We start from the raw sequence: 23,197 nt of genomic DNA on the forward strand, positions 1-23,197 counted from the left end.
TATAAATTAATTGAGACTACTTATTGAATCTTTCCTTCTAGCAGCAATGGAGCCAAGCTCAGGGGTAAGAAAGCAAATTCTCTGAGCATGACAGTGCTTGTTGTTGAATCTGCTTGCATCTAGAAAAATGCAACTACAATCTCCAGGTCCAGCAACTGTACAGACAAAAATAGAAAAAATAAAAAATACTCCAGCAAAAATAATCTCTTCAAAGAATCATAAACATTTTGGGCATTAGAAACATCACCTAATCAAGTAAGAGTACCATTATGCAGAAAAGAACATTCATACCTTTAGATAACAACAAGTGAACATAAACTACTCTTCCACCAGAATGTGACCAATTTTCAGCCTTCAATCAATGCAAAATGAGAAAGGTGTTTCTTTCTGTCACAGAAAAACTTATATTTCTTAGAAGTTGTGTTTGGCCAAACTACAGGTGAGCAAAAAGAATATTTTCTCTCAAACAGAAGTGGACTAGTAACAGTACGAGTAATCCATGCTGACACTTACTCTTCTTTTTACATGTTATTGATAAGCACACTGAAAAACAGAAAGACGAATTTCTAGGTTAAAAAGTGGTTGGGAGTGGGAAACATATTCTAGAAATGAGTCAAAAACCAGGAACAAGCAGGAACCACTTATAGGGAAAACCTCTAGAGACAACATTCATTACAGATCACCAGTTTCCTACCAGACAAAAAGTCTGTCTCCATGTTTAGCTCCAGAGTATTAAATTTTAACTCCCCTTATGGAACTTAAAAGGTTTCTGGGAGCAATCAAACTGGCAAACTTCACATTTTTATGAACTTGGCTCCTTCCCTTGACTCTTTGTAATGCTTCCAGTTCTGTCACACAGCTCTAAGCACCCAAACCCACTCAAGTAGCAGTGCCTGGTGCCTAGGTAAGGCTGTGCTGGTTGGCTGCCAAACACCAGCCCTGGTCTGCACCACCATCAGGGCTTCAGCTGCCACTACCCAACTTCCCCTCTCTAGAGCACTTCTTTGGGTTTCTCATCCACCCTATCTGCTGATTCCCACATGGTTAAAAGTAGGAGCATAACAGTAAATGTGATCCCCATATTTCTCTGACAAATTAGACTGGCTAATGGAATTAAAACCTGGAGGAGGTGAAGTCAGAGAGAAAAGGAAGATTAACACAGCTGAGCTGGCATCACCACAGGAAACCTAACGAATGTATTAAGGTAGCAGAACACACTTGTTGACTGTATTTTATGACTTCTCTTAGTGCCCTAGATTGCTGAAATGACTAAATTGCAACATTCTTCTCAAGTGCTGAATCATCAAGATATTAACATCCATCTCACATGCATCAACAGCATCCTAAGACACATCTGTGGGACTGAAGCCAATAGATCCAGGGAAGCAATTCCACTCCTGACACTCGTGAGACAGCCTACTTGAGAGGCTGAAGCTATGCCTTGCAGAGAGGCTGAGGGAACTGGGGGTTTGAGCCTGGAGAGGAGGAGGCTTCAGGAGAACCTGCTGGCAGCCTTCCCTTACCCCTATAAACCTGTCTGCAAGACAGAGCTGCTCTCCTGACTCAGGTTCAAAACAGTTTAAATAGAGAAAATATGGACATAAAAGTGCAACTGAGAAGGTTCTGGCTGGATACAAGGAAAAATTTTTTTCTATGAGGATATGGAGCAGCCACTGTGGACTCTCCATCTTGGAGGACTTCAAGACTTGTCTAGAAAATCCCTGAGTAACCTACTTTGAATTCAACTTTAAGCAGGAGATCCCTTTCTGAATGGCTGTGTGAGTGTAAGACATTTTCATCTCACTCCAGCAAAACCATGGAAAGAAGCACAAGTCAATTATTTTCCTCACATTTAGTTGAAGATCAGATTCCTTCTACTCTAATATGACCTTTTCTTGGTTATAAAGCTGGAAATAGTTGACAGAAATTTACCTATGTAAAATTCAGAAGCAGTTCTAGAAAAAACATGATACTTAACCATTAGTGGAATAATCCTGCATATTCACTGACTTCACATGACAGAGAAATCTTAAAATAATTTGTATTTTGGATGCAAGACCATTCATATGAATTTATTCTTATAAACTCATATAACTTTGAATAAATGCCTTAGAGCAAATAAAAAGGATTCCCCAACTGTACAAATGGAAACAACTTCATGTTTTCTAGAGTAGAAAGTAAGAATTTTGTACAATTCAATATACTAAAGAAATATCTGAACTGGCTGTGAACAAAATAAAAAAGGAATACAAGTAAGACCTAAACCCCACAACTGATGAAAATTTCAAAAAAGAGCATAAGCAACATGGTTAAGCTACAGCAGAAGCTTGTTGGTGAACACAGCAACCTTTCATTAGGAAAACAGTACATTCTATTATCCACATCTAGGAGGACAAGAAGGAGTGAGCCTAAAACACAGATCATTCACATTACACATCCATTAAATATTTTTAATAGTAATGGTTAATGAAGCACTGCAATACACTGACACACAAGCTTCAGACTCCTGGAGCAGACTCCAGTATTGCAAGTCTCTGCAAATGACCTAAACAACCTTAGCCATGAACACCCTACCCAGTCCTGTTCTGGACAGGTGAATGGTTCCAACCCTCTCAATCCCTTCTAAGTCTGCATGACTTCCTTTGATAGAAAATCACACTAGAATACTAAATTATGGCAAAGAAAATGAATCCAACGATACATACATTGGGGATTTGTTGCCAGTCTTTGGTCACCATCAAAGATATTTTTAAGCTTTAGTCCTTCTGAATGTACCACATGAGGACTACATAATGACTGAGAAATGACTACATAATGTAGTGAGAAATATGTCCTTCAGACCCTGATACCAATCAGGCTGACTAACAGAGTCAATTTTCCTCCACGACGTCCTCAACAAGTAGCTTATTAGTGATCAGGCATCTGGGCAGAATCCAGCATACAATGTGGGTAACAGAAGAGCTTAAAAAGAGTAGGAACATAGCAAGTGTTAGGTTCCCAAACAGGCTCCTCTGCACCTATGATGATACTGAAAAATGTTACTTAATTTTTTTTCATTTCTGGTTTTGGGCTTTTCCATTTGTTTTTCCAAGCAGCAGAAGTGACAGGAGGTGAACAGGAGATTCTACTTCAAAAGACAAAAGAATACTTTAGGCTTTCAGTGCTACTGGATTCCAAGGCCTACTGCAGACTACAGGCACTTTGGCTTAGCATACAGGCAGCTGTGGCTTGTGGCCATCAAGTCTACTACAGGAGTTCACCACATTCTGCAGATCTACTGAAATACTTGTGGACAGAGGCTCCCTTCTCCAGGACATCACAGCAGCCTTCCTTAGCTGGTCTGAGAGCCCCGAGCACCAGCATGAATGACTTGCTTATGTCCACTTCAACCAAGGCAATGTCCCCAGAACACTCTTCCACCTCTACACCACCTTACTAAGTAAGCATGTATTTAACATTTCAATGTCTGAAATTCACAAATCTTGGCAACAAAATCTGTTGCTCCTGCTATGTTAATTTCAAAGATATTCTCCCTCTTTCAGCATTATTTCCCAGCGAGACATGAGGTTTATTTCAATTCTCCCAAAAGTGGAGATCTTTTCCTCTTTCTTGGAGGTTAAAAAGATTATAATAAAAAAATATCTTAGAATCTAAATCTGAGGTAACTTTGTGATGTCCTAAACCTCTCCTCAAAGAACTAGTTTAGAAAATGAGGGTTTTGGCCTTATGGAAGAGGAAGGGAAGATGAAGGTACCAAACACACCATCAGGCCTGAGCCAAAATAAGCAGATGCAGAGTGTCCAGCTATGAGGAGAGGGTAACAGGCTAACTCAGCTGCTCAATCTTTTTTTCAACTAGTCTTTCCAAGAGCAAAACACAGGAGTTTCTAGCCACTGAGATAATAACACAAACATTTGATAATTCAGAACAGGTTCCCACAAGAACACAACTGGAACATTTGCTTTTTAAACAATGCAGCTTTCCTCATTCTCTTACATAGAGTTCCTGGACCACAAATCACAACAAACAGATGCTGCCATGAGAAGCAGACTGTTTGCTCTGATTAGGTTTAGGTCTGTGACTTGACATGGATAAAGTGAGGTCCAACACGAGACTCATTTTGCTTGAAACACGCAATACTTGCTAGTGTAGCCTTCGCCTATCCTGGCAGCAGCAGTAAGAGAGAACAGTGGTGCTAAACATCATCCAGTATTCAACACTGCCCTTCAAATCAGTTGAATTTGTACAAATTTGCATCAACACCACAGTATACATTTATGTACTTCTAGTCACACACTCCTATTCTCAGTCCATGAAACCCAGTAATCAGATGATCCTAGTTTGCTGATTTCCAATCACTGCTATAAAAGAGGTTCTCTTAATTGTCTTCTTTCATCAGAACAAAAGGAAACTTAAAGGAAATTAAGTGTAAGAATGTGTGACTAGAGACAACTCGTACAAGTTGTCAACAAGATGGTCAAAACTTCAAAATTTTATTTAGTTCTAAAGCAAAGTGAAAACTGAAGACTTCACACTTTGAAGTTCTGAAAAAATACAGGGATAGAGGTTGAACAAGCTACATGATTCCTTTCAGCCTTTTTGATCACCATTGTAATAGGAAGTTTCAAGTCATTCTGGCAAGCTGCCACTGTTTTGGTGGCTACAGTATGTTTTGTCTTCCATGTCAAGCTTTAGAAAGCATTTTATGAATATCTCAATTAAAATGAGGGATGTTGCTTCGTGGGTTGTGTGTACTGACTTGTTATTTTTGGGGAGTATTTTTGTTGGGTTTTTGTTTGTTTGTTTGTTTGTTTGAGGTTTTGTTCTCTCCAGTCTCACATTTTATATTACATCAGAATAACTTTTCTTCTGGAACAGAATTCCAGGCCATCCATAAAATATCCTGATTTTGAAAATCATTGAAATTGACAGAAAAATAGATTACCACTGAACGCTCCTCATTGAAGATTTCCTCACTGGTGTTCTACACTAGTGATGACACTCTTCCAGACAAAAATGGGCACCACAGCCTTGTGACTCTGTTACTTTGCTCTACTACTCAGGGCAGCATTGGTACTTACTTAATTTCTCCCCAACAGCTGGCACACCTGCCTTGCTGCTTGTTTCCTTCTCTCAACATTTCAGCTGCTCCCTGACACACAGTCCAGCTGAAATCCTTGAAAACTGCTGGCTGCTTTCAACTTAGAAGTAAGTGGGAATGGGAAAGGAGGAAAAACAATCCAAAATCATAACCTGTTTTGATGAATGCAACACCCTCACAGAGACCACATATGTCATTGCTCTCACACATCACAACTATATTCTGAAATTGCTTCCATTCCCAACATCCAGAATTACAACTCTTACTTGGAAATTTCTGAATTCAGCAAGCAAAAATAAATGCCAATCAGATGTTCCATGCTCTAATGATGACTTTTGCTTTGTCCAGCATTACTTTACATTCTCAGTTCATTTCACTTTGAAAAAAGGATTTTTTAAAAAATTTAAAAATAAATGTCAGGCATGTAATTCCATCTGCAGCAAATGCTCAAATGATGAAAATAATGTGTGTGAAAAATGCAGGATGATTTAAAAACACTCAGTGATTGAAGCCAGTGATTTCTATGTTTCATGGTTAAATTTGCAGCTAAATTCAGCACACTGTATCACAGCACTTCAGAGTGCACTGATAGACTCAAGACTAAAAGCAAAGTGGTGGCAGTTTCCCATCATTCCTCAGAGTTTCCTATTGCAATTGTGATTTCAGTACTGTTAAATTTTTTTAAGGAGCTGTAAAGAATAAGTTATTGAGTATATCACCCCAAACTTCACAGCCAGCATGGGGGGCGGGGGGGGGCGGTGAGGAAAGAAGAAAAGAAGTTGGTAGGTTAGAAGACTGGAAATCACACAGAGACATTTATTAAAGGCATTGATGATTCTCTGCTTCCACATTCCCTGGTATGCAGAGCTTCCAAGATTTTACTGACAGGTCAAAGAAGAAACCATTAATTTTCTAGTACATGTGTTAAGGACGTGCACTCTGTTACATATTAAGTACAAAACTATCCTTGATGATAATTAAATGTTTCACGAGGCTAAAGCATAGTAAAACAAAGTGTTTCTGGAAAGGACTGTAAAATGCCTTTCTAGAACTCTACAGAAATAGTAAATGGGAGACTGCAGGACCCAGCTGGCTACTACAGCGAGCAGACAGTTTAATGGTGTTTGCTGCTTGTGTTTTAAATCAGACCAGTCAAGGAAGCCCTCAGAAGCCTGAGCCAGCCATAGAACCCCATTGCTGAATACTGCAGTAAATAATATGTCACACTGAGCAACAGCAACCTCACGCTCTATTTTATATGAAATGTGATGTTTTCCAAGAAACATGTAAATAATGGAAGTATGGTCCTTTGGAAAGGAAAAAAAAACCCAACAAAAAACTTATGCCCCCAAATCTCACAATTTCAATAATTGTTTTCTTTCAGGACGAAAAGATGTTGTCTCACTTTACTGGAGACACTACTGGGGATGCTTTCAAAGGAGGCCAATGCAAGTGCAAATCGATTCTCGAGCTGGAAGAAGCTTTACATGTACACTATTCTGCTGAGACCAATTCATGTCTTTTTCCCAGTATTTTATGATACCTTCAAGTCACAAAGTATTCTTCATCCAAAACAGAACTGATGGCATGGCCTCTCAAATACAAAAGCAAAGCAACTACACTTCCTTTCATTTTTCAAAAGTAACTCATTGGCTATCTTTTTTATATTATAAACCCATACAAAACATCAATCCTGGTGTAAATACTTCCTGTAAAGCCCTTTCACTTCTTCCTCCACATCATTGTATAAGCAAATTAAATACAATTTTTATTTGTTCAATGCATTAATAAATCCCAACAACTTCACTGGGACACTTAGGAATGGTAAGAGAAGGTTGAAGTATTCAGCTTAACTCCCTAATGAGGAACAGGTCCTCTTTTAAATATGATTCAACAGCAAGCTCCTTTCATTCCTCCCTCCCAAGCTCTGCACACTCAGCTACCAGTTCCTGCCCATATTACCTGAAGAGTGACTCCAACCTACCACGTTAACTTCAGAGGCAGCAATAACAGACCTACTGAGGGTGCTGGGATTTCTTACACTTCCTTTTGGTATTGTGCTTTTGTGGAAAGCATCTACTGCAAAGTAAAACAAATTGTAAACACTGTCAAAAATAAGAAATTACTGTGAATTAAGTGACTACAAAATGAACAGAGTAAATTTTTGGTTCAGTTTTGCGTTGTTTACAAGTCAGATCCAGAAGCTGAACTTGATGATCCTTGTGGCTCCCTTCTAACTCAGTATTCTTCTACAATTCAGATGGAATTATTTCTGCATAATTGAAATAATGTCACAAACTATTTCAGCAACAATTTTACTGGGACAACAGTTACACATTTTACGAATAAAATGCCCTCATGATTAAGAACTTTGACTGACAAAGATACACTCTTGAAATCAGAGTATCCCAGACAGACTAAATTATTTCTCATATGCTGAAAGCAAACAAAGAAAACAGAAGACTTTCAGTGATGTATTTAAAAGTCTGGTAATATTAAACAAGGGAAGCTGTGGCATAACAGAAATACTTTTCAATAGAAAAAGTGTTTTAAATACACTGAGAAGCCTTATTCAAGTTAAAATTCATTAATATGATGAATCTGTTCTCACTTGATGGCGGCCTGGGAAAAAATGGTGACTATTTCCACAAGTGATTTTCCACATTTGATTTCTTTAAAATTTTTACTTGATTTCTCATCAGCTGTGTGTTCTATAAACTCTTTCTTTAATGGGAAGTAGAGATACACTAACAAAGGTGCTCTGGATTGTCAGCCTGTTACGGAGTGGCTAGCAGCACTGTATGCAAATATAAAACCTGAAAAATATCACTGTATATGGGGATTACAAAGAAGTTTTCTCTGTTTTTTAAAGAGAAAAATATTAACCTAAGGTTTGTAAACTGGTAAGCTGAATTCAAGTGTTACTCTTTAACAAGGCCAGGTTGGACAGCGCTTGGAGAAACCTGGTCTAGTGGAAGGTGTCCCTGCCCATGACAGAGGGGATGAGAGAAGCTTTAAGGTCCCTTCCAACCCAAACCATTTTGGGATTCTATGACTCTGATCAGCTTAACTAAAGAAGTGGGGGAAATCCCTGTACACACGTATTATTCAAACATTTCATGTTTCTCACACTGCAGAGCAGAAAGGGGTTTACTTTGGTTTGGGGTCTTTTTCACACCTTTTATACATTCAGGATTAATTCCTCAATGATTCCAGGATTTTTGTCAGTAACAGCATTTCATTTTTAACTGCAAAAGAAATCTGAATGATGATCTTTTTATGATGGCTCATCATTTTTGATATTTGCAACCCCTTTTGCTGATGTAACTGCAGTTAAAAGTAACTGATAGAGAGTTTTCCCACTGACAATTTTTATGAAGTGTGATTCTGGCAGCATAAAGTTTTCCTAACTTTTCCATTATAGTTTTGTAAAGTCCCAAGCTGCCAAACCACAAAAGAATTCAGAAAACAAATGATACTCTAGATTACAGTGGTGTAACAGTTTAGTATTTGCCCCCTTCCAGCAGTTATCTACAACCATAGCAATATATAAGAGCAGAATAAATCCTTGTACCTTACACTGCACCCCCATGACCACTGAAGACATCAGTTATCAAATGACATGGTCCACTTGCATCATAACCCGGCTCAAATCCACAGAATCACTAACATTGAAAAAGACCTCCAAGATCACCAAGTCCAATCTGTGACTGATCTCCACTTTGTCACCCAGACCAGAGCACTGCCATGTCACTGAACACCTCCAGCGGTGATGACTCCACCATCTCCCTGGGCAGCCCCTTCCAATGCCTGCCCAGCCTTTCCACAAAGAAATTACTCCTGATGTCCGACCTGAACCTCCCCTTGAGGCCATTTTCTCTCATCCTGTCCCTTGTTCCCTGGGAGCAGAGCCCAACCCCTACCTGGCTGCACCCTCCTGTCAGGGAGTTGTGCATAGCCAGAAGGTCCCCCCTGAGCCTTCTTTACTCCAGGCTGAGCCCCCCCCATATCCCTCAGCTACTCCTAATAGGACTTACAGAATGTCCAACTGCATTCTAAAACACCACTGCTGATTCGGAATGCCGGGCACCCCAGACAAGCAGATAAATGCAGTACTTAACAAACCTCTTGTGTGGGTTGGGAGCTGTTTGTATTTCAAAAACTATTTTCAAGGAAAACAAACTACTGAAAATGTTAGGAACCAGAGAATGTTATGATGTTAATACAGTAGCAGGGCACATTGCAGCTTCAAAACCATGTGTGGTGATCCAAGAGGTGAGCAAATGAACTAACAATGAGCTGCCAAAGGTTTACCCACATGGAACGTTTTGAGGTGCAGGCCTCCGTGGCCCAAGCCAACGGGACCCAAGGTCTAATCCCTCTCAGTGTGATCAAAATAAATACAAGAACCATTACAGAAGATGTAGAACGTAGGGTGGAAGGAAGGACAAGATTAATCAATCTCATCTGAAGTGAACAATACACTAGTGAATTCTGAAGGCTGCAATAAACTTGGGTTGATACAGCTCATTTCAGCAGAGGCTGAGGGCATGAGCAGACACAGAGCTGGGATGCTGGGATTTGGCACTGCCTTGTGGGCGCTGCTCCTTGCTGCATTTTTCAGATGGTCCCTGGGGCTGCTGGCTCCTAACAACCTCCACTCCTCTGGGCAACATTCAGGGACTGCTGAGTACACAGTGCAGGCCATAGGCTCTTCCCAAGGAAAGGTAAGGCAGTTCTGTGATTTGACTTTGGTGGGGGAAGATTAGGGAAGGAAGAGAAGGAGAATGCTGGGATGTGTATGTGAGCCATGCCAAACTCTGCAACTTGCCCTCAAGGCTAGAAATGGTCCCTCACACATTTACTTGCTGTACCCACCAGGGACTGGCCCAGCCCTTATGTGACATTGACAGTGTTTCTTTGCTGACAGTCCAGACTTACAGAAAATTGAGCAATTATTCTCTGCATTTACTTGAATTTCTAAGAATACCCATTTCCTTTTAATGATTCACCAAGTCTAACCTTTGCACAGGATCAGATTCTCTTATTAAGATAAATTTAGCCACCTTGTTGAGATTAAGATCAGCTTTACATTTAGAAAACAAGACTCCTGATGCTGTGATTTATATGCCTATAAAAGCCATATATATGGTATGCATGATATACAATAACTCAGGAATGCATACTCTAGCACTAAATTTCATGCTGAAAGCTTGCTAATGCCTCAGGCTACTGAGCGAGATGATACATGAAGCTGTACACAAGGAGATTGCATAGTAGTTTCTTAATTTACCTCTAAATTACAACTACCAGAGGATTTTCTGAGTATTTGTGTGTCTAAATGTCTTGTAGTCTGGTAAAAACCACTGCAGGTACTATGAAAGTAAGATTCCCAATTTCTAGCTCAACTCTTATACCCATGACAAACAAAATTCTAAGTTTTTAAATTTGCAAAGGTGGTGTGCAAATTGTTTAAAAACTCCATAGTAAATGTATCCTTTCATAGGGTTAATTTACATGAAAATATTATTGTGCAAAACAAGGCATTTGTATATATATACTCAAGCACTAAGCCAACTGTTTATACAATTTTGAATGTTCTGTTTTGCTTTATTTATATTATTATTTCTTTTCTTGCAACAGATCATTAATTTGACTACAGCCTATAAAGTCAAGAGTGCAGGTTCTAACTGAAAAATAGAAAGAGTTCTTGTTTCAAGACCGTTTCATTACTCTACACTAAGTATATATATACAGCATGTTATTAAAAATTATTTAAAGGAAACCTACCCAAGCACAGCCAACTCTTCCTAGCAAGTCCATTAACAAGAAACAAAATTTGATATGAACAGAGCTTGAGGGTAATTTCCATAGATGAAATTTGTACCATAATTAATGCAACCATAAAAATTAGAAACATTTAAGAAAAATTTTGAATTCTGTAAGTCACTATTTTTTACTATTTTTTAAAAAGAAAATTTCTATAGGAGTTTAATAATAAACACTTACATTTGAAGTTGATTTTCAAAGGAGCAGGTCAACACTTTTATAGAAATGCCTGCAGGAACAGGATGACAGTAATGGTGGGTCAGAAAGTGAGAGGAGAAAAAGCCTTGAATCAGAACCTCAATCAGCTGCCACCAGGTTGATCTACTGTAGGGGAACTACAAGCATTTTTTTTCCTCACCAGCTACAAATTCTAAAAGCACTTTAAAAAAGTGCATTGGATGGTGAGGTGCTCATGAATCTGTACAATTCAAGTGCTGGAACTAAGAGGTGACAGTCCCAACCACCAAATACTCCATTTGGAGTGTAGGCTCCAGAGGAACTGGCAGTCGTAAGTGTCCTCTCAAATTGCCTCTGTTTCTTATGCCTGGAGCTGTGGGGAACAGGCAGAGCAGAGACAACTGAACAGACCTGGCTGGAAAATACTGAGAGAGTGACATTCAAGTAGCAGGGAACAAAACTTAGACGCAAATTAAAGGGAACTTACCAATTTATGACTAATTACACTGAATTGTTTGCATTTTTGTTTGCAGGCAAAACACTGCTTTATTATTTTTTTATTATTTTTAGCTACAATACTGAAAAATTGCCTGAAAGAAAGGCCTTCAATATTTCTAAATAAAGCCCTTCAATATTTCCAAAGCCAAATGCACAATCACACATTTGCTGGACTCAAGGACGAAGAGATTTTTAGGGAAGTTGGAAACTCTCCTATGAGAAATTTCAAGCCCTGAATAGCTCCATGAGTAGCACCCCTCATTTTCTAAAAAGACAGGAAAAAATTGATTTGAAGGTAAATGTTATCATTTGCCCTTATTAAAATTCAGCATTTGTTGCCAGCTTCAATATGAATTCTCTGAGCTCCGTAATTGTGCTTTAGAACAGTAATTGCTAGACCAAAACCTAAATCCTTCTTATTTTGTCGTAGGTAAGATTAATGTCAAACCAAAGCTGACTGTAATGCTAAAACATGCAGAAAAACAGAGAGAAGAAACACTTACATTCAATACTTACTCTCATTTATGAAGAACACAAAAAATTTTATCTTTACAAAATGAAGCTAATCCTCATCACTGAATCATGGAATGGTTTGGGTTGGAAGGGACTTGAACGCTCATCTCATGCCACTCCCTGCCATGAACGTTGCTCCAAGTCCTGTCCAACCTGGCCAGTTTCAATATTTCACTTCAAATATCAGTCAGATTGTAATAATGTAAAAATATTAAAGCAACCTGAAATATTGCACATATAACCTCAAAAATTACTTGACTGAAATGAAGCACACTGGCTATTTTTACTTTAGAGGCAGTAAACAATCTAAATTTTTTGTTATACTTAAAAGCAACAAAATTATATTTTTTAAGTTAGACAAGCAGAATGCATAATGAAACTGAAACCAGAATACTGCACCAGCCTTGGTTATACCCATTCATACTGCACACAGATCGCCTGGGCTGCAGGTGCTGTTCCACAGGAAACCGTCATCAGGGGATTGTCATTCCCAGGATTTGTATTGTTACCTAAATCACATCCTGGGGTACACACACCATTTGAGACTTGTACATTCTTCTACTTGTACTCTTCAAAGTACTGCTGGCTTGAAAAGGAAGAGTTTTCAACCTCTAAATTCATACAATGTATGTTCATACAATTTTGTCCTACTTTGGAGTATCAGTGTTTTTTCCTTTCCTCCTGTTCACATCAGTAAGACTGTGCCAGAACTCATTTTTAAACAAAGTTCATTAAGAGATGCCAAAAGACATCATCTAGCCAGTAATGAAAAAATGACCCAACAAGGTACATAGAAAATATTTATGGTATTTTTTTTTTAATTCAGTAGTGCAACTTTTCTCCCAGGAATGGAACAAGAGTTATGATTCTTAATCAAAAGAGTAATTAGGCTCATATTTGAGAATCTCTTTCACAGTATATTTGCGTAATACAATTTGAACACTGCTTCTGGGAAGATCATAAATCAAAGATGTATAATACAATTAGTTCTCAATTTTATCCAGAGAAACCCTCCTGGAGGGTACATTGAGGCACCCGATAAGCTCGTGTGTGTGTATGCACTTACATACGTATGTATGTACATTGAATCACAGATTGGTATGGTGTGGAAGGGACCTTTAAAGATCATCTTGTCCACATCCCCTGACACCTTCCACTACACCAGGTTGCTCCAAGCCCCATCCAACCTGGCCTGGAACACTTCCAGGGAAGGGGCAGCCACAGCTTCTCTGGGCAGCCTGTGCCAGGGCCTCACCACCCTCACAGTGAAAAGCTTCTTCCCAATATCCCATCTAATCCTGCCCTCTGTCAGTGTGAAGCCATTCCCCCTTGTCCTGTCACTCCAGGCCCTGGTAAATAGTCTCCCTCCATTCTTCTTGTCAGCTCCCTTCAGGTACTGGAAGGCCATGCTATAGCTGGGGGTCTCACCAGAGCAGAGTAGAGGGGAAGAACCAACTCTCTTAACCTGCTGGCTACACTTCTCTTTCAAGTATATATTATATATTTGTATTCATGTATATATTTTTATATTACATATCTACACAGATGCACGTATCTACACATATAAATTATACACACATGCCTATATATACATATATATGAAATCATACAGCAAGTAGATCCCAAAATATCTAACTTCTATTAATTATCAATTTACCTATTCTTCAGTTACGGGAAATACTCCATTTCATAAATGAGAACAGTAAGACAAGAACACAATTTTGACAGAAAAGCAAGTGCAAATAAAATCAGACAGAGCTTTCTTCTCTCCCTCCTCAGATCACTATTTTCCTCCTCAGAGGACATTTGTGATAACCAACCAGAATGACTCTGCATTAATTATTATATTGAAATTTAATCCTGCTTTACCTTGTGAAGAATGACTTTGGTCAAAACCATTCCTTATCAATATATCACAACTGCCAAGAGTTCTACACCCATTTGGAACTAGCACACTGTAGTGGGTTGACCTTGGCTCGGTGCCAGGTGCCCACTAAGTCACTCTATCAGTCCCTTTCCCAATGGGACAAGGGAGAGAATAAAATGGAGAACAACCAGCAGGGTGAGATAAGACAGTGTTATTACAGTGAAAGAAAGAAAGAAGCACAATTCTGTGCACACATAAGCTAAAGAAAAAAAAAAGTCAGTCTCTACTTCCCATTAGCAGCAATGTCCGGACACTTCGCAGCAAGCCGGGCTTCAGCATGCAGAATGGTTTCTCCAGGAGGCAAACGCTGAGGAATCATGAATGCCCCCCCCCACCCCTTCCTCCTCTCTCCCTTAGCTTTATATATCTGAGCTGAATTCATATGGTATTGGATATCCCTTTGGCTAATTTGGGTCAGCTGGCCTGGTTGTGTCCCCTCCCAGGATCTTGCCCACTCCCATCCCTTTGATGGGGGAAGGAGTGTCAGAGGGACAGCGCTGCTCGGCAGTAGCCAAAACACTGCTCTGTTATCAACACCCATCCAGCTACTAATGCAAAGCACAGCACTGTGAGGGCTGTGAAATTTTCCTCAGCCAGACCCAATACACACACAGACATTTGTTTTCACTCAATCCTCAATCAATAATGACAAAGGGCATTTTGGAATTCCAGACTGTGAGGATGTATGTGAACATTTAGGGAATCAGTCTTGTAGACAGGGATTGTTTGGGCATACAATGTATTATCACTTTCTTTTTCCAAGCGAAGTCCATGGGAGCCTCTATCAGTCCTGAAAGGTGGATAAACACATGTGCCAAGCCGTTGTCTGCTCCCTTAGTCTCCCTCAGGCTAAGCCTGTGGGAACCTGAATATACAGTGGTTATCACTAAGTGCGTCCCCCTGCCCCACTGAGTGACACCCTTATGAGCAAGAAGGAAAATCACACTGGTGGCACAGGTTTCTCTTTCCTTAGAGAAGAGTTTAGTGTCAGCATATGTGATGGAAGCAATCAGTCTTGTGGTGTTATCCACTGGAAATGCTTCAGGGCAAGATGGAAGGAATCTTGCTAGCAGGCTTTAATTAACTAAATCTTAATACATACAATCAAGCCATCATCTTGGCTTTTGCTGATCTAGCTCATTCTGCATTTCACAAACAGCAGAGGATTAATTCAGTATCTTCTTGGTGCTCTGATTTTCAGCATAGAGATGACTTGACATACTTCGATCTTCCTCCCACTGCTACAATATCTAAATATAGGCCATACTCCATTCAAGGAACTAAAACCCAATTGTTTTTCCAATGTCTTTATGAGATCTTTGGTCAACGTCCCTTTGAAATCCTTCCAGCGAACCACTTCTGCCATAACAATCTGAACAAGTCTGATTGACTGCAATTATGAGGCGAACTTGGAGACTCACAGCTTTAAACATTTAAATGCTCATGAATGAGGCAATTCTTTGTCACTTCTTGATGGAAATACTGAGCTTTTTTGGTTAAAGAATAGAAGGTTTTCAAAGAGCACAGTTAATGTGAGTTAGCACACTAAAGATATCAATAGACTGTAAAAGGAATAGTAAGTCTGTCTCTCTCACAACACAGGCAGAAGATCTTGAATATTTATGAAGTCCTTAAACAATGCAAGAACTGAAGATATTTTTCTAAAATCTCCTTAAAGACTACAAGTTCTTCTCTTGTCATCTGTTCTACCACTGCTTACATAAAAAGCTAAGTAGGTTTCTTCCAATCACTGGCTGTGGATAGCAGGCAGATTAAATAAGTTTATAAAAACATGCAAAAGTGATCACCACTTATTTTTATATTATTGCAATCCTCTTATAACATCGGGGCTCTTTGCAGAACCCACATTTCAAGCAGAAAAGATAACTGAATGGAGTTCTGCAAATAAGAGCTGAATGGGCAGGTGCAACTTCATCCCCTGCCTCTTTAAAAATGAGACCAGTCCTTTGGGCACAGGCATGACCAAGCTTGGCTCAAGCATTGCCATGCTGAAGAGCAAGAAGCAGAATCCTGCAGGGCTACAATTTAGAACAAACAGCATCACCCAATGGCAGAAATTCAAATCTGCAGATGACTGTCACTATACTTTCTGGCTCCTCCCAAAGACATGAAAGAAAACAGGAGAAATGGAAAAAAATCCTAATAAAATCAAATGCTTGGTCTTTCTCCAAAGACTAGGTGCTCTGATATGGCCTCACCTCCTTCAACAGGAGTTTTAGAAAACAATTAATTGCTGGAGCTGTGTCAGAGGAGGTTTAGGTTGGATATTAGTAAAATATTTTTCCCCCAGAGGGTGCTGGGGCACTGAACAGGCTCCCCAGGGCAGCATTCACACCCCCAAGGCTGCCAGAGCTCCAGGAGTTTTTGGACAATGCTCTCAGGCACAGGGTGGGGTTGCTGGGGTGTCTGCGCAGGGCCAGGAGTTGGTCTGGATGATACTTGTGGGTCCCTTCTACCTCAGGAGATTCTATTCTATGATTCTAATTTTCAGGGGTGGTAAGAGAATTCAGACTGGTTCAGGGGCACACAGGCAGAGAGAACTGAAGGTTGACAGCTGGTTTTTGATAAGGCAAAGCTGGGCTGAAGCCTGCACAACATCACACCTCTACTGAACCTGATAATGGCTGTCATAGGGGAGGGAGTCAATAACTGAACCCCACTGTGGTGAAACTGAAACTGGTAGCATATAGTGAGGTTCTGTCTTGCTCAGTGCTTCTCTGATTTTGGTGGGAAAGTTAGTATCAGGATTCAGTGGCATGTGCTCAGCATCCAGCTTGCTGATCACTGGGAAGGGCTCTTCTACCACCCCCTTGCGCAAGCCTTCACTCAAAGTCTCCTTGGTGTCCTCCTCGACCTGAATGCAGCACAGTGTGCCACTAAAACCAAGTTACTGCAGTAAATTCACCACAAAATGTAGTCTTTCACACGTCCTGCTTCATTATTTCCTCCATGAAACTATTTTATTCCAAAATGTGAACTGAGCAACATTAGAAGCAGTGATGGCCAAATCTCAACACTTCAAAGAAAATCATCTTTCTTTTTGTTTGTTTCTGCTGGTTCCTATACACTCCAGGATTGTCATAAAAATACAAGCTGAGAAACTTTAATATCTCACAGTAACCAAAACTGAGTCACTTCTCAGGAAACAGAAGAAAAGATGAATGATTCCTGTGCCTCTCAAGGTAATTAACAGCAAACACAACCTCTTTTAAGTGGAAAGAGGAGAAAGTTGTAAATCAAAAGAGTTGCATTCAACACTCACAGCATTATAACATCAGCCCATTGTGAAGTCTGGTGCAGCTTTAAAAAACCCCCAAAACCCAATAAACAAAACACCCTGAAGAGATTGTATGCAGGATGGCAATTCAGAGAAGATGGGGAAACTCAGTTCATGTTGAGGTTAGAACAATGAAAAACAACATAGAAAACTGATGACACTTCTTGTTGTAGTACTGGAAAATATGTCACTTGTATCTGACACCAGCAAAAGTGGGAAGAATTTGGATTAACAGCTCAGATCTGAGCCAGAGAAAGAATATTCGGAAAGGTAGATATTCTTCCACACATGGGGATCCTGCTTCCAGCAATCTATACCACTGGCAAACCCCAGGAACCTCAGATAACTCCCTTCCTGCAATACAGGGTACATTAGATCTTCTGAACCTCTTTCAAAAAAATATTACCTTAACCACATCAGAAGGTGTTATTTTAGTAAGTTTTTCTAACATTGTGTACTCCAAACAAATTCAGTTCTTCACCACCTAGTGAACTAGCAAGAAATGTTTTTAGTTGATACGGAGCTGTTCACTTAACTGAGTATGATACAGGGAACCACAAAAAATCTGCGAATATCTCAGAATATTTCTCAAGCTACTAGAATTTTAATAACCCACGCCCTACAGACTCATTTGAAACCAAGCTGAAGAAAGGAAAGAGCAACAGTATAAAACCCTTTCATAAATACCAAGCTTAATTCATGTTTGAAGTAGTTACCACAAGTAAGGTAACTACTACTCAGCCCACTGGACCAGGAAAGGAGTTGCAGAAACCTCTTGAGAACTCTTCCATATAAAGGTCAATTACCTTATTTTTAGATTTTTGTCTAGGAAAATGAATATTTTACATCTTCAATAGTCACATTAAATAGCAATGCTACAGATGCAGTTTCAACACTTAGGTAAGTGCTGAAAAGGGTCTGGAAATGGCTTTTTGACACTGGTGTGCCAAATTTTCCTTTAAAAAGAGCCGGAGTCCTGTACTGTACCACTATGACGATAAGATTCAACACCAAAGAGGGTTCAAAAAAACCCACCAACACTCAGAGTCAAAAGGAAGCCAAGAAGCCTACAAGTTGGTACTGACTGTTTGGAAATGCATACAGAGCCAGCTTGTTTTAATTTGGAACGTGCTAGTCATCTTACTCTTTTCTATCTTCCCCTCCACTATAAATCAAAGCAATTAATTTCATTTCTAGAGCAATCCAATATCTTAATGTAAAATACTATCAACTTCACAACAATAACCTTTCCCCCAGAATCTCTAACACCAAAATACCCAAGTTCTGTTCTTCCTATTGGCAAATGTATGTTGCAATGAAATCATTCTTTACAGACATATTCACATTGTCAGAAGCCAACAGAGTTTACATTTATGTTTATTCAAGGTTTGGTCAAAGTTTCAGCCTGTGATTCATGAGAACACATTAACATACAGATTGATCCTTATGCCCCTTTACCTGTTTGATGGTAATTTTGGCAACCCTCTGCATGAAGCAGGCCAATAATAGACTAAAGAGAAGTATGTCAGCCTTCTCCTAATCACTGAGGATATCCAGACAGCTGATACATGAAGGTGTGTCTATGTAGTGTGACATATAAATAGCAAATGGAAGCTGTTTAGACAAAACAAAAAAATAGTTTACGCACTACTAAAATTACGAGGAAACTTTGTCCATACCTAAGTGTATCTCAGTTCCTTGCAAGAGAAAACTTTCCATACTTTGTACGATTAAGGTTTCAAGTGAAATTGGCCAAACCAAGCAAGTTACAATGGATCAGCTGTATCAGCTGTCAACAGCTGGAGGAGCAGAAGAGGGAATAGGAGCAGGGCAAGAGGGAACATTAACTTGTTGCTGCTAAAGGGGCAGCAAAACAGAATAAAGTTTTGTATTATTTCCTAAGGACAAATGAGTCACATTGTTACAAAAATAATCCATCGCTTTACAAACAATACTGCACTATGCATTCATCTCTGACCTCAAGGCAAAAACTTCACACCAACCCTTTATTACTCATATTGTCCTGCCCCTTAGAGAGTGCCTGATTCTCTTTTGTTTACCAGTCTCTATGCTTTGATGGAAATCTTAGCACTTCATTAAGGATTCATGATTTCAACAGAGCTGAAGGCTAACATAAAAACAACATGGGACCAGGACTTGAGACAGTTCCCTTATATGTCCCAACAGATACTCTGAAACACTCCTGAGCCACAGACACTCTGCTACTTGGTGTATTTCTGTATTAGCTAGGTAGAGCCCCCATCTCCACAGCAAAACCCCAGCTTTTAAAAGGACTTCTGTCAGAAGTTACACTTTCAGCTTAAACTTACCAGTTACAGAGCTCAGTCCTGCAACACCCTGAATGTTTTGTCCTTATCTAGCAAAGCATTAAAACATACAGAGAGCTACATGAGAACTGCCCCACCCAACCAGCAGAACCATGCAGAATTTTGCATAGGTGTGCAGGAGCTCCACTTCAGAGCATCCAGGTCCAAAAGGCTCCCTCTTTTGTTCAACTGTAAACCAAGAATCCTTCTTCAATTCCAGGCTTCTTTTTAACATTAGGAAAATATAATAATCACAATGACGTAGGTTTCTAATTAAGAAATCCAAGAGCTTTACTTCTGCCCCCACCCCCTCTCAACAGCATATGCAGTTAAATGTGGGATGATCTTCATTGCAAGTAATTTCAAATCCTCCTATGCCAGGAAGAATGTAATTATTTTCAAAAAGTTACACTAATCCCGAAGAAGAATAACAGATAAGCTCCTGGAGTTTTTCTAAAAACCTTAGGAGAGGAAGAGCCATTTGCTAAATATTAGTGTAGGTTCAAACCAAAAGAGGGTAAGTTTAGATTAGGTATTGTGAAGGCATTCTTCCCTGTGAGGGTGGTGAGGCCCTGGCACACGTTGCCCAGAGAAGCTGTGGCTGCCCATCCCTGGAAGTGTTCCAGGCCAGGTTGGACAGGGCTTGGAGCAACCTGGGACAGTGGAAGGTGTCCCTGCCCATGGCAGGGGTGAAACAAGATGGTCTTTGAGGTGCCTTCCACCCCAAACCAATCTGTGATTCTGCAAAAACAAAGCATGTGTCTTTAATTTGAGTTTTTCTATTTTAAAATCACCACAGCAAGATGATTAAGTTGAGGAGCTGGGTGGTCACAGTTTGATCTATGGATGTTAGCACCTTTTGCTAAGTGGATTCATTGCACATCTTGCCCCGTGAAAAAAAGGAATGGAAAACTGAATTCCAAACAATCTTGTTCGTATTTTCAGGCAGAACAGTCTTCAAATTAGGAAGCCAGTCTCATATAAAATAATTTGGCTTAGATATAAATATATATAGATATATATAAAATCTAAGTTAAACACAATAAACAGTATCCAGATGTTTTACGTGCTGCTTTTATTAAGATCAATTTTAACAGTAGAAGCTTTTTTCTTTACCCTTTTCTCCCAGAAGACTTCCTTTTCTCATCTCTGCATTCATAAAACCCAGTATTACAGCATTAGAGAAAGCACTACTGCCACCTCAAATAAATACAGGAACATGAAAAAAATTATCCCTCATAAATTGTTCATCTCTTTAGAGTGACTCTACCTAGGTAAGAAGGTGCCAGTACCAAAGGCAACTACGTATTTAATTTTTTCCCCCTATATGAACAACAGAACAGCTTTACCAAAGAAACATAGATTCCAAGATTAGGACGTTGGGTTCATTGGCATCTATAGTACCTAAAATATCCTTGGCAGCTTTAGGGACAGGAAATAGGGTTGTGCAGAGCAGCGCTAGGTGTCACAATAAGGCAGAGATCAGTCATCTCCCCTTCCATGTATATGATTCTTGTAAAGGAATACAGAAATAAGAGTGCAAATTAACTGCTGTGACCTATTTTGTATGCATTTCATTTCTACAATAAAGAATTTTATCCTCTATAATTCATTCATTAGGTTTCTTTTGTAAGTTTTACTCTTTATTAAACAGTTCTACTATACTAAAACAGCAGAATGAGCTAAATGAATCCATCATTTCATAGCTCTGAAAGTGAGACTGGAAAAGAAGTATCTAAAGCCTCCTCCCAAGAAACCAGTATCAATACTATCTGGATGATAAAAGTGAGGTGTTTAGAAGGCAAGTCTAACAAGATGACATGAATATGGAGGAATTTTCACTTTTTCGTTCTGCTGGCTTCATTCATCACCTACCAGCCAAAACCTCCACTCCTTGCTCAGCCTGAGAACCCGCCTCATTCCTTCCAGTGTATTTAATAAAAACATACAATACATCTTTGTGAAGGAGACATAACACAACACAAGACAGAGGACTGCCCCACATGTATGACAGTAACTCTTGACAGCTCTTCCTCCTACACAGAAGGAAAAAAGAAAGGAACTGCACATCTGTCACCTTGGCAGGTCCAACACAGAGCGAGCTCACCCCTTGGCATCCCAAGTACAGCACTTTTACTTGTTGTTCTCTCCTCTTCAAGAGCGAATGCAACTCAGGATATGAAGGGACCCAGTGCTGGTCAGTCCAAAGGGAATGTTTTATCTTAAAAATACCAACCCATCCAGCCCTGCAAAACACGCAAAGGGGGAGCAAGCCCGGCAAGACCCATGCTAGTAACTGCTTACAGGTCTGCCCACTCCCTTGAATCTTAAGAACCTATCACAACAGCGGAAGGAAAGATGAAAAGAATGCATTCCTAATGCTAACAGAGTACAAGCTAAAGAATGCATTCTAAAAGCAAAGACTGATTTTAAAGTGAAGAAGCAATAAAGTGCTAGTAGGATATCTCTCTGTTCCAAAGCATTACAAGATTTTTCCCCACTGCCAACAAACCAGTGCACTAATCCCCTGCAATTATTGTTCCTCTAGCAGGTGGAGACCATGAACAGAGATGGAAAAGCAGCCTTTGCAGAGCAATTATCATCCTTCTCCAGATAGTCTGTGGCTTTAGCTCTGTTACCAAGACCCCGTGCAGTTGACCTGCCCCACTGAACTTGGAGACACACACTGCAGGAGACACAGGCTGGCTCAGGACCCACACCCAAGAGGACAAGTAGCCTGGGTGTCGCTTGACTCAGGAAAGAGCTCCTGGAGGCTGTCATCCAACTCTGTTCCATGCTGAGCTTGGCCCAAGTCACCATTCAAGCCCCAGGTCTTTGGGGACTGCTTTTGTTTCCAGAACAAGTCAGGCAAACCAACATCAAGCACTAAGGTTATATTACAGATTCGTAGAATAAAATCACAGAATTACCTGGGTTGGAATAGACCTTAGAGATGATGATGATGTTCCAAGGCCCCTGCCATGGGCAGGGACATCTTCCACTATACCAGGTTGCTCCAAGCCCTGTCCAGTCTGGCCTTGGCCACTTCCAGGGATGGAGCATTCACAACTTCTCTGGGAAACATGTGCCAGGGCCTCACTATCCTCACAGCCAAGAATTTCTTCCTAATTTCTCACCTAAACCTACTCGCTGTCAGTTTGAAGCCATTCCCCCTTGACCTGTCCCTGTCACCATGGTTCCTGATAAAGAGTTCCTCCCTGACTTCCCTGTAGGCCTCCTTGAGATGATGGAAGGCTGCTATGAAGTCTCCACACAACCTTCTCATCCAATTATATATTCTTCCCTATATATATAGTCCCTATTACAAAAATAGGGGCTATATTTTTCTATTATTTATTATCAGCAGTGTGCTATTACTCCATTTACCAATGCATTAGCATTGTTACTGGGGAAAGAGCTCTACTGGGACTGGAAATTACAGAAAAATATTAGAGAAAAGAAGTATGAAAACCTCTGTTCATTCAAGAGCCTGAATTCTAGGAGTGCTGTTGGAGAGCCCTTGGTAA

At 39.9% G+C, this 23,197-nt stretch overlaps 1 protein-coding gene across 3 annotated transcripts in view; it reads right to left on the bottom strand.

Annotated features, from left to right (window-relative positions):
• The window catches only part of ATXN10 (ataxin 10), a 98,057-nt gene that overhangs the window by 22,778 nt on the left and 52,082 nt on the right, over positions 1 to 23,197 (bottom strand). The window contains exon 10 of one of the 3 annotated variants that reach the window (XM_017730555.1): positions 11,111 to 11,159. The exons of the other annotated variants lie outside the window; for them this stretch is intronic. Coding sequence (XP_017586044.1) covers positions 11,148 to 11,159 — 12 coding nt within the window. The 3' untranslated portion in view covers positions 11,111 to 11,147. The remainder of the gene's footprint in view (positions 1 to 11,110; positions 11,160 to 23,197) is intronic. 3 annotated transcript variants of the gene reach the window in all.

Source organism: Corvus brachyrhynchos, unplaced genomic scaffold, assembly GCF_000691975.1.
Source record: "Corvus brachyrhynchos isolate BGI_N302 unplaced genomic scaffold, ASM69197v1 scaffold523, whole genome shotgun sequence".
Taxonomy (NCBI): domain Eukaryota; kingdom Metazoa; phylum Chordata; class Aves; order Passeriformes; family Corvidae; genus Corvus; species Corvus brachyrhynchos.